We start from the raw sequence: 13,045 nt of genomic DNA, 5'->3' as shown, positions 1-13,045 counted from the left end.
TATCTAGTACAATTTTGATTGGAATTGCATTGAATGTGTAGATAGCTTTGTGTAATATTGACATTTTAACAATATTTATTCTTCCAATCCATGAGCATGGAATGTTTTTCCATTTCTTTATATCTTCTTCAATTTCCTTCGTAAACTTTCTATAGTTTTCAGCATATAGATCTTTTACATCTTTGGTTAGGTTTATTCCTAGGTATTTTATGATTCTTAGTGCAATTGTGAATGGGGTCAGTTTCTTTATTTGCCTTTCTGTTGCTTCATTTTTAGTGTAGTAAGAATGCAACTGATTTCTGTACATTGATTTTGTATGCTGCGACTTTGCTGAATTCATTTTGTATCCTGCGACTTTGCTGAATTTGCATGAATTCATGAATTCATGTACCCGAGTCTCTCGGGTTTTCCATGTATAATATCATGTCATCTGCAAAAAGTGAAAGCTTGACTTCATCTTTGCCAATTTTGATGCCTTTGGTTTCCTTTTGTTGTCTGATTCCTGATGCTAGCACTTCCAACACTATGTTAAACAACAGCGGTGAGAGTGGATATCCCTGATGTTTCCTGATCTCAGGGAGAAAGCTCCGTTTTTCCCCATTGAGGATGATATGAGCTGTGGGCTTTTCATAAATGGCATTTATGATGTTTACGTATGTTCCTTCTATCCCGACTTTCTCAAGGGTTTTTATTAAGAAAGGATGCTGAATTTTGTCAAATGCTTTTACTGCATCGATTGACAGGATCATATGGTTCTTTTCTCTTGTTTTATTAATGTGATGTATCACGTTGATTGATTTGGGAATGTTGAACCAGCCCTGCATCCCAGGAATGAATCCAACTTGATCATGGTGAATAATTCTTTTTATATGCTGTTGAATTCGATTTGCTAGTATCTTATTGAGAATTTTTGCATCCATAGTCATCAGAGATCTTGGCCTGTAGTTCTCTCTCTCTCCTTTTTTTTTTTTCTGGGTCTCTGTCTGGTTTAGGAATCAAAGTAATGCTGGATTCCTAGAATGAGTCTGGAAGTTTTCCTTCCCTTTCTATTTTTTGGAATAGCTTGAGAAGGATAGGTATTATCTCTGCTTTAAATGTCTGGTAGAATTCCCCTGGGAAGCCATCTTCCCATCTGGTCCTGGACTCCTATTTGTTGGGAGATTTTGACAACTGATTCAATCTTCGCTGGTTATGGGTCTGTTCAAATTTTCTATTTCTTCCTGTTTGAGTTTTCAAAATGTGCGGGTGCTTAGGAATTTGTCCATTTCTTCCAGGTTGACCCGTTTGTTGACATATAATTTTTCATAGTATTCCTTGATAATTGCTTGTATCTCTGAGGGATTGGTTGTAATAATTACTTTTTCATTCATGATTTTGTATATTTGGGTCACCTTCCTTTTCTTTTTGAGAAGCCTGGCTAGAGGTTTATCAGCTTTGTTTATTTAAAAAAAAAAAAAAACAACTCTTGGTTTCATTGATCTGCTCTACAGTTTTTTTAGATTCTATATTGTTTATTTCTGCTCTAATCTTTATTATTTCTCTTCTTCTGCTGGGTTTGGGGTTCTTTGCTGTTCTGCTTCTATTTCCTTCAGGTGTGCTGTTAGATTTTGTAATTGGGATTTTTCTTGTTTCTTGAGATAGGCCTGGATTGCAAAGTATTTTCCTCTCAGGACTGCCTTCGCTGCGTCCCAAAGCGTTTGGATTGTTGTATTTTCACTTTCATTTGTTTCCATATATTTTTTAAATTGCGTGGTTGTCCCATTCATTCTTTAGTAGGGTGTTCTTTAACCTCCACGCTTTTGGAGGTTTTCCAGGCTTTTTCCTGTGGTTGATCTCAAGCTTTGTAGCATTGTGGTTTGAAAGTATGCATGGTATGATCTCAATAGTTGTATACTTTTGAAGGGCTGTTTTGTGACCCAGTATGTGATCTATCTTGGAGAATGTTCCATGTGCACTCAAGAAGCAAATATATTCTGTTGCTTTGGAATGCAGCGTTCTAAATATATCTGTCAAGTCCATCTGATCCAATGTGTCATTCAGGGCCCTTGTTTCTTTATTGATCCTGTGTCTAGATGATCTATCCATTGTTGTAAGTGGGGTATTAAAGTCCCCTGCAGTTACCCCATTCTTATCAATAAGGTTGTTTATGTTTGTGATTGTTTTATATATTTGGCAGCTCCTGTATTTGGCGCATAGACATTTATAATTGTTAGTTCTTCCTGATGGATAGACCCTGTAATTACTATATGATGCCCTTTTTCATCTCTTGTTACAGCCTTTAATTTACACTTTGGTTTGTCTGATATAAGTATGTTACTCCAGCTTTCTTTTGACTTCCAGCAGCATGATAGATAGTTCTCCATCCCCTCACTTTCAACCTGAAGGTGTCCTCAGGTCTAAAATGAGTCTCTTGTAGACAGCAAATAGATGGGTCTTGGTTTTTTTGTTTGTTTGTTTGTTTTATCTATTCTGATACCCTATGTCTGTTGGTTGGAGCATTTAGTCCATTTACATTCAGTGTTATTATAGAAAGATACGGGTTTAGAGTCATTGTGATGTCTGTAGTTTCCATGCTTGTAGTGATATCTCTGGTACTTTGTGGTCCTTGCAAGATTTCACTCACAGAGTTCCCCTTAGCATCTCTTGTGGGGCTGGTTTACTGGTGATGACTTCCTTCAGATTTTGTTTGTTTGGGAAGACCTTTATTTCTCCTTATATTCTGAATGATAGATTTGCTGGATAAAGGATTCTCAGCTACATATTTTTTCTGTTCAGCACATGAAGATTTCCTGCCATTCCTTTCTGGCCTGCCAAGTTTCAGTAGATAGATCTGCCACTACTCTTATGTGTCTGCCTTTGTAAGTTAGAGCCTGTTTATCCCTAGCTGCTTTCAGAATTTTCCCTTTATCCTTGTATTTTGCCAGTTTCACTATGATATGTCATGCAGAAGATCCATTCAAGTTACGTCTGAAGGGAGTTCTTTTTGCCTCTTGTATTTCCATGCCTTTTTCCTTCCCCACATCAGGGAAGTTCTCAGCTATGGTGTCTTCAAGTACACCTTCAGTCCCCCTCTTCTCTCTCTTCATCTTCTAATATTCCTATGATGGGGACTTTGTTCCGTTTGAATGCATCACTTAGTTCTCTAATTCTCCCCTCATACTCCTGGATTTTTTCATCTATATTTTCCTCAGCTTTCTCTTTTTCCATAATTTTATCTTCTTATTCACCTATTCTCTCCTCTGCTTCTTCAATCCGAGCTGTGGTTACCTCCATTTCATTCTGCATCTCATTTATTGCATTTTTTTAGCTCTTCGTGACTGTTTCTTAGTCCCCTGATCTCTGTAGCAATAGTTTCTCTGCTGACTTCTATGCTTTTTTCAAGCCCAGCAATTAATTTTTGACTATTATTCTAAATTCTTGTTCTGTTATATTGCTTAAATCGTTTTTGATCAATTCATTAGCTGTCACTACTTCTTGGAGTTTCTTTTGAGATGAATTCTTCCATTTCTTCATGTTGGATAGTTCCTGGAGTGGCACGGAACTGCAGGCCACTTCCCCTGTGTTGTATGGAGTAAGTTGTGTTGGTGGGTGGGGCAGCAGTCAGACCCGACGTCAGCCCCCAGCCCACCACTGGGGCTACAATCAGACTGGTGTGTACCTTATCTTCCCCTCTCCCTGGGGCAGGACTCACTGTAGAGTGGTGTGGCCTCTGTCTGGGCTACTTGCACACTGCCAGGCTTGTGGTGCTGCTTTGATAGGATCTGGCGTATTAGCTGGGGTGGATCTGCAAGGTGCACAGGGGCGGGAGGGGCAGGCTTAGCATTGCTTTTCTGTTGGTAGTCCCCTGCAGGAGGGGCCCTGCAGCACCTCGAAAGAGGCAGGCTGACCCGTCAGAGGGATGGATCCACAGAAGCAGTGTTGGGTGTGTGCGCAGTGCAAACAAGTTTAGTGATGGGAACTGCTTCCCTTTAGGATTTCAGGTGGGGGATGGGAGAGGGATATGGCGCTGGCCAGTGCCTTTGTTTCCCCGCTGAGCTGAGCTCTGTCTTTCAAGGCTCAACACCTCTCCCTCCCAGTGTTCTCTCGCCCTCCCGCTCTCCGAGCAGAGATTTGACTTATAACATTCCAGTAGTTAAGTCCCGCTGGCTGTCAGAACTCATGCAGTCTGCCCCCTCCACTCTTCCAAGCCAGACTTGGGGGCTCTGGCTTGCCAGGCAGGCTGCCCCTCCACTCTCCTGGCTCCCTCCCACCAGTCCGTGTAACGTGCACCACCTCTTTGCCCTTCTTACCCTCTTCAGTGGACCTCTTGCCTATGCTTGGCTCTGGAGAGTCCGTTCTGCTAGTCTTCTGGCAGTTTTCTGGGTTATTTAGACAGATGTGGGTAGAATCTAAGTGATCAGCAGGACATGGTGAGCCCAGAGTCCTCCTATGCTGCCACCTTCTCCTCTGCTGTGAAGTTAACTACTGCCCATTCTCAGTGGTAACACATTGTATATCCCTGAGAGCAGATACAGGAGAGATCAGCAGAGATGTGTCTCCACCCTATTGGGATGTTTGCAAATGTTAACTCATTAGTTCTTCATAGTCATCCTCTGAGGTAAATACTATTATTACAGATAGGAAACTGAGACCCAGAGAAGTGAAATAACTTACTGGAGAGCATTCAGATGGCAAGTGGTCAAGCTAGGACTTTAATCTAAGTGGTCTGATTCCAGAGGCCATGGTCGGACAGCCAGAGAAAAGGCACTGGTTGCTGTCAGAATTCCCCCTGCAGGTTCCCCTTCTGCTCTGCCTAAGGACTTCTGCTTTGGGCTATCAACATGGACACTGCAGCTGCTTGGGGAAGTGGCTCTGATTGGTTGCAGAGGCACAGCTTTTCTCAAATGTTTATTTATTTTTTGAAGGAGAGAAAGACAGAGTGTGAGCAGGGGAGGGGCAGAGAGAAAGGGAGACACAGAATCTGAAGCAGGCTCCAGGCTCTGAGCTGCCTGCATAGAGTCCAATGCAGGCAAGAACCCATGAATCACGAGATTATGAACTGAGCTGAAGTCAGATGCTTAACTAAGTGAGCCACTCAGGCACCCCTCTACATTTGTTTTGTTTTTTTTTTTTAATAGTTTATATTTTTCTGCTGATAACTTTTAACATTCGACTCAAGTGTGTTTATTTTCCAATTGTGTTTATTTTTAACCAAAAGCATATTTATAATAGCTGCATGATCCTTGTCAGATATTTCAACATTGGAGTTATACTGGGATTGATGCCTGTTAATTTTGACTGTTTCAGCACATAGTCTTCCTGGTTAGGTTCAAGTTCTATCTCCCCCTCTCTGTGTGATGGTTCCAGTGTTGATTATGTCTTCAGATTGTTTGGGTCAGAACTCTGCATGTGCTAACTCAGTGGTTAGTTTGAGAACTGAACAGTGGTTTGATTCTGTTCCACATATATGCAATTTGTTGTTGAGACTAGGACTTGTGTCTGTTCATACACAGAATTAGGGATCTCGTTTTCCAATTCTGTCTTTCCATGATTTCTTCTATGAATTCTCCAGTTCAATGGGCCCTTTATCCTGATTCCACTGACCAGAAGTAGAGTTTCTCTGAGTTTTAGTCTTTGATGATGTCACACAGGTTAGTACTGTTGGGGCTGCCTTTGGGGTGAAATGAAGGAGAACGTGAAAAATATAACAAGGATTACCCTACCCTCTCTTTAAAAAATCATATGGGCCTCTTTTCCTTGTCTCTTTGATTAGATAGGTTTTCTCTTAATTGGGGCTTGCCTTGGATCAGGAGTGGGAGTCAAAAAAGAAAAAAAAAAGGGAAAAAAAGAAAACTTGTGATTCTCTTTTTGTTTACCAGCTCAAAAGTGCATCTTTTCCTGGTCCTCTTTGAAATAAGTGGAGTTTCTTTTGGAAATATTGTTCTTACTCTGGAGTCCCATGAATCAGTCTCTTCTTGGGTCAAAGTCAAGAGACAAAGTTTGGAAATAAACCCAGGAAACTCACCACAATACTAGTTATTCTTTGAATTGTGTTGTCCATCCCTAAACTGCTTGTTAATATTTAATTTGAGAGTCCTTAGATAGTCCTTTTTGTATTTTGTGTGGAGATTTTAATTTATAACTAGAGGACAAATAAACTTATTTCTTCTTGGCTGTCACCAGAAGCTCTATTTCCTTCCTTCCTTCCTTCTTCCATCCATCCTTCCTTTCTCTCTCTCCCTCCTTCTTCCTTTCCTTTCCTTTCCTTTCCTTTCCTGTCCTGCCCTGTCCTGTCCTTTCTGTAGATTCATAAATAGGCAGTGGTTAAATTTCTTTTTTTCTAGACCATCTTGCTGTGCTTAATTTTCAAATATCTTAGATCACTAGCTGACAGAGTTTTTCTGTAAAGGGACAAACAGTAAATATTGCAGGATTTGCAAGTATAGGGGACTCTCATCTATTCAACTCGGCTGTTGCAGTGAGAAAGCATCCATAGATAATATGGACACAAATGGATGTTTCTGTGTTACAGTAAAATTTTATTTACAAAAAAACAAAAAACAAACAAACAAACAACAACAAAAACAGTGGGGTAGATTTGGCCCATTGGGCCATAGTTTGCAGACTCCTGATCTAAGTCCTCTGCAATTAACTCTTTCCTAAAATAGTGCTTGAAGAGTATTATTACCTACTGAACTTTGTATGTTAAATTAATTTTGTTTTCATCACTACTTACACATATTTTTCCTATAATTTATTCTTCTGTAGAGTAACTCAAAATTTAATTGAACTAAAAGAAAGGAAAGGAATTAACAATAGTGCAATTACATAAAACTCTTCCCATCTTAATTTGCTTTAAATATATCCCCACAGTAGATATTTGTATGGCATTCCCCCCCCCCAATCTCATAAATATTTGGTTAGGGAGAATTTCAATTTTTTTTTTTTTAATTAGGGGTACCTAGATGGCTCAGTTGGCTAAGCATCTGACTCTTGATTTCAGCTCAGTTCATGATCTCACATTTGTGAATTTGAGCACCGCATTGGGCTCTGTGCTGACAGTGTGGAGCCTGCTTCAGATTGTCTCTCTCTCCTTCTCTTTCCGACCCTTCCCCACTTGTTCTCTCTCTCTCTCTCTCTCTCTCTGTCAAAAGAAAGAAATAAATTTAAAAAATTATTCTTAAAAAATGTTTAAAGTATAGTTTTCATGCAACGTTATATTAATTTCAGGTGTACAATACAGTGATTTGGCATTTATATTTATTTTGAAATCCTCACCATGATAAGTGTAATTATCATCTGTCACCATGCAATGTTATTTCAATGTTACTGACTATATTCCTTATGTTGTACATTAAATCTTTGTGTCTTATTTATTTCATAACTGGAAGTTTATGAACCTTTTTATCCCTTTCACCTATTTTCCCCATCCCTCCCCTCTCTCTAGAACCAGTTTGGTCTCTGTATTTTTGAGTCTGTTTCTATTTTGTTTTGTTTGTTCATTTGTTCTGGTTCTTGTTAGATTCTACACTCTCTAGATTCCTCCATGTACACACTCATAGTATAATACTCTGCCATAAAAATGAATGAAATATGGCCATGACAACATGGAGGAATCTAGAGAGTGTTATATTAAGTGAAATGAGTCAAAGACAAATACCATATGATTTTACTCACATGTAGAATCTAAAAAGAACCAGAACAAATATGTATATATTTGTATGTACATATATATATACACATACATATATACATATATACATACATACATATATATACACATATATATGTATATACATATATATACACACATATATATATACATATATATACATATACATATGTGTGTGTGTATGTACACACTCATAGTATATTACTCCGCCATAAAAATGAATGAAATATGGCCATGACAACATGGAGGAATCTAGAGAGTGTTATATTAAGTGAAATGAGTCAGTGTGTATATATATATATATATATATATATATATATATATGTGTGTGTGTGTGTATATACCCACATATATATATACATATATGTGTGTATATATATATATACACATACACGTATCTCACATCTTATTTATCCATTTATCTACCAGTGGATACCTAGGTTGCCTCCATATCTTGGCTATTGCAAGTAATGCTGCAATGAGCATAGGAGTGGATGTATCTTTTCCAATCAGTTTTTTTTTTTTTTGTTTGTTTTTTGTTTTTTTTTTTTTTGCTTTAGGTAAATACCCAGAAGTAGAATTGCTGGATTGTATACTATTTCTACTTTGAATTTTTGGAGAAACCTCTATACTATTTTCCACAGTGACTATACCAATTTACATTTTCACCAGCACTACACAATGGTTTTGTTTTCTCCACATCCTTATCAATGCTTGTTATTTCTTGTCTTTTTATAATTGTCACTCTCATTGGTGTGAGATGATATCTCATTGTGGGTTTGACTAGCATTTCTCTGATGATTAGTACTGTTGAGCATCTTTTCATGTGCCTATTGAACTTCCGTATGTCTTTGGAAATATGTCTATTTAGATCCTCTGCCTATTTTTAATATTTTTTACATTTATTTATTTTGGAGAGACAGAGACAGAGAATGAGCAGGGGATGGGCAGAGAGAGAGAGGAAGACACAGAGTCAGAAGCAGGCTCCAGGCTCTGAGCTGTCAGCACAGAGCCCAATGCAGGGCTTAAACTCATGAACCATGATATCATGACTTGAGCTGAAGTCGGATGCTCAACCTACTGGGCCACCCAGGTGCCCTATTTTTAATTGACTTCTTGGTGTTGGGCTGGGGATACTATTAATGAAACCACAAAGGTCATATGGTTAGTATATGTTAATCTATCAGCAATGCTCTAAATACTATGGAATGAAATCTACAGCTCTGAAAGTTAAGGATTCTCAAGAATAATCTGGAAACCATATTTAATGTTCCTTTTCTAAATACCTTTTATATGTCCTTTGTCAGTTTGTGTTTCAGTAAGAGTGGATCTTGTTAGATCATGATGGGAAATGCCTAGTTGTTATATTTTTCTTAGTTCTTATTCTTATTCTAGTAATCCTGAACTTTGGTTTTTGATTTGAATATTTTTCAGGTGGATGGTCTTAAAATGTTTGATGAGCCAATGGAAGAGGGAGAAGCAGATTCTTGCCAAGTAAGTACTCACATTAATTCATTAAAGTACATTTTTAAAATATAAGGAAAAAGAATAATAGGAAAAGAGAAAGTCTTCTGTCACTTAAATAAATTTATTCAGGTAAGTTAATAATAAACAAATTCATTTATTAATAAAATAATAGTTTAAAATATAAGACAGTTTTCTTGTTAGAAATTTTTATAACTGAAGCGGTTTTTTAAAAAAATATATTTATTTAATTATTTATTTTGAGAGACAGAGAGAGAGCACAAGCTGGGGTATGGGCAGAGAGAGAAGGGAGAGAGAATCTCAAGCAGCTCCTGTGCTGACAGTGTGGAGTCCAATGAGGAGCTTGATCTCATGAACTGTGAGATTATGACCTGAGCTGAAATCAAGTTAGACGCTTAACTGACTGAGCCACCCAGGGGGCCCTGGTGAATTTTTTTTAAACAACTTTATTGAGGTATAATTTACATGCCACTCATTTCACTCATTTTTAGTGTAATGAATGAAATTTTTACTTGCTAGCATATGAGTAAGTGTAGCACTAAAATACACAGTCTTCTACATTAAACTAAATCAGGTTATGCTCAACTTTTGGGTAGAAAGGAGATTTAATGTAGAAATATTTAACCTGAGATCATTTAAAATCCATTTCCTGGCTTTGAAAAAGTTTTACAACTAAATTATTTCAGTAGTTTGTAACTAGTTTTTTTTTAAATTTATTCATTTATTTTGAGAGAGAGAGAGAGAGAATACAAGTGTGTGTGTGGGGAGAGAGAGACAGAGAGAGAGAGAGAGAGAATCTTAAGCAGGTCCCACAATGTCAGTGCAGAGCCTGATGTGAGGCTTGAATTCATGAACTGCGAGATCATGACCTGAGCTTCAATCAAGAGTAGGATGCTTAACTGACTGTACCACCCAGGTGCCCTAGAAGTTTCTAACCAATTTTAAAGACCATTTAACTATTAGGCCATTCAATGCCAGGCCTATATACTAGACTCTCATTGTACAAGGTCTAGTTTTCTTTTTCTTTTTCCTAATGTTTATTTATTTTTGGAAGAAAGAGAGAGAGAGACAGAGCATGAGAGGGAGAGGGGCAGAGACAGAGAGGGAGATACAGAATCTGAAATAGGCTCCAGGCTCTGAGCCATAAGCACAGAGCCCAAAACAGGGCTTGAACTCAGGAACGCTGAGATCATGACCTGAGCGGAAGTTGGACGCCCAACCAACTGAGCCAGCCAGGTGCCCCAAGGTCTAGTTTTATGGAAGAGTGTTCTTAAGTTTTCAAGAAGTGTCTAAGATGGACATCCACATTTATTTTGTTATTTTATGATTATCATTTTAATTGATATTTTCATGGAATTATGGACTGTTTAAGCTGTAAGGAGCCTCAGAGATAATATTTTATAATAACCTCATTGTATATTTAGGTAAGTCTTTTGAGACTTGGAGAGGTTGTTATACTAGGTTATCAAAGTAACAATAGCAGAAACAAGACTTATGACCCAGTGTGCCTCATGCTAAGTCATCTGTGTATTGTGTAGACTCAAAGAAGTGGAAAATAAGGAAAGCTCCATACTTTTTTATTTAGTTATTGAGAAAATCAACTTTGATGTCCTTTTTTTTCCTTGATACTAGTTTATAAGAGGATTTTTTTAGATAGGACCAGGAGAGATATTTAAATTGGGTTTCTCCAAGACTCTTATTTGAAATAATCTATGTAAAAATTCACTGTCTCTTCAGGTTGTGATGATGTAACAATAATCTTACTTCTGCTTAATAAGAGGTAAAATGTTGTCATTATGGCTTTTGCACTTTACTTGATATTAGTAACATGTTAATTTTGAGTATAATTAAATGTAAGCTGCTATCAAAGTCATCTAAAGCTTTATTACAGATCATGTGTACTAAGAGGCATAGTTGTAATTATGTTACTAGTTTATAAAACATAAAGTGTAAGAAAATACAAAAGGCAGTGGGGAAGGGTATATTTGAGTATTAATAAATTAACAAGGAAATGCCATGCCCCACACCACAGGAGGAAGACAAAAAAAAAACCCAAAACAACTGTGTGTGTGCATGTGTACATAAGTACATGTGTAGCCAACATAAAAATATAGATATATACATAGGGTTATTGTCAAATATTTGCCTTCCCAATTTTAATGAAAGATGAGTCAAGAATTACAGTTTTAATGGAAAAGCAGTAAAATATACAGTGATAGATGTTAATATGATCTAAATTAGATAGTCAACTTCAGTATCTAGAAAGGGAAATCTGAAGTATTGGAAAATAAGAGACCTAGAATCACTTCCAAGGATTTGATTTAGTTTATAGCCTGAGCTATTGGAACTTAAAACAAAGTACATTTGCTGTGCAATGGTTCAGGTACTCATTTTGTGTCAGTTAAATGATGGGGGTGATAAGAAACACTAACCATATAAATTTATATCTTTGTTTACTGGTTTAAAATATAGGATTTGAGGGGATGTAGTTGCCTATTCCAGTGTGATGCTGGCAGATGTGTGTTTTTTTGCAGCTGTCTCTTTTTTGTTTAATAATGGAATGTTGTAGAGATTGCTCTGTGATGCAGAGATTCTTTAAACAGTGTTCTTTAAATTTGAACTTAGGTATTGCTTATGTTGCCTGATGCTGTTTTGTGATTGACTGATTTAAACAACCGATCTACTTCATCCTACTTATCATAGCTTTAGACTTTCATGGTCATCTGATCTCTTTTCTTCAGTTAAAACAAGCAAAGTTAATTAAATTGCTTCCCAAACTTCCTGTATGTGTCTAGCATATTATTGACAAGACTAAATTATAGTTAGTATAATTTTAATATGTCTAGTTTAGTTAGAATTAATCTTTCCATTTCTCAAGACAATGTTCACATTTGGTAAGTATTATGTAACAGCTCACTGATAAAAGATATTTGATACCATATTCATCACCTAGTCCCCTACTTCTCCCAACTGTGTCCAGGCTAGAAGAAAAAGGTGTTATAATTCTTCTTTAGTAGATTATTGACATGAATTAATTGTTTTATGTTGTCAAAATGAATAGAGATGTCTTATATTTCCTAGTTTGTGATCCATTTATATTTACTTTTAAAGTTTGTGTGGAATGATTATTTTTCCTGAAATAAGATACATATTTTTAATGTTACCAATATTTTAGAAATTTCAAAAGAATATTCACTTAACACTTAGATTTTTTAGTTTATTCCATTAGTACATCAGCAGTATGTTTAATCTCCAAGCTGATATATATTTTTAATACCCAGAAATAAAAAGGTTACATTTAACTGAAAATGTACATAAAAAATGATTTCCTGATATTTTGAAGCCCTACATTTCTAATTTTGAAAACCATTCTAGACATATGTCTGTCGTAAGTATCCTTTAAGAAATATTCTTTTACAAGTGTGTTTTACTTAAACTCAGGTATAGCCGTAAGTAGGAAGTCCTTTAACTTCGGGGGCCTGCTTCTTTATGGTGGATTTTTCCTTCCTTTATTTCTCTTCCCATTCTAAAAATTTATCCTTGCTGTGCTTCAATGTTTTTCTTCCCTTGGAAAGTTGGTGCTTTTTATTCATTTAGTGTTTTTTAAAAATTTCAAACCCTTGTATTACAGGTATGCAAAATTCTTAGATAAACAATTATTGTTCAACTAAACATTGATGGACGGCCAATATAAGGTAGAGTTGTATGCTAAACCACAAAGGATGCAAAGATAAATAGTATAAATAATTCAATGACTTCAATTTTTATAGACATTTTGTGGTTTTCAAAATTCTCTAACCCAGATATGAAATGGATAGGGCAGGTTTTATTCCAATTTTATAGATAAGGGGACTAAAGAGATAATTCTATAAAGTAGAATAAACCAAGCCAAGTGGGAACTAGTTTGCC

At 36.7% G+C, this 13,045-nt stretch overlaps 1 protein-coding gene across 1 annotated transcript in view; it reads left to right on the top strand.

The window, feature by feature from the left end:
• Positions 1-13,045, top strand: part of RPS6KA6 (ribosomal protein S6 kinase A6) — a 198,131-nt gene that overhangs the window by 20,588 nt on the left and 164,498 nt on the right. Inside the window, exon 2 of the mRNA XM_030306020.1 lies at positions 9,086-9,145. Within this exon, the coding sequence (XP_030161880.1) occupies positions 9,086-9,145 (60 nt within the window). The remainder of the gene's footprint in view (positions 1-9,085; positions 9,146-13,045) is intronic.

Source organism: Lynx canadensis, chromosome X (genome assembly GCF_007474595.2).
Source record: "Lynx canadensis isolate LIC74 chromosome X, mLynCan4.pri.v2, whole genome shotgun sequence".
Taxonomy (NCBI): Eukaryota; Metazoa; Chordata; class Mammalia; order Carnivora; family Felidae; genus Lynx; species Lynx canadensis.
The sequence above is the reverse complement of the archived record's forward strand: the minus strand, read 5'-3'. Positions and strand labels throughout refer to the sequence as shown.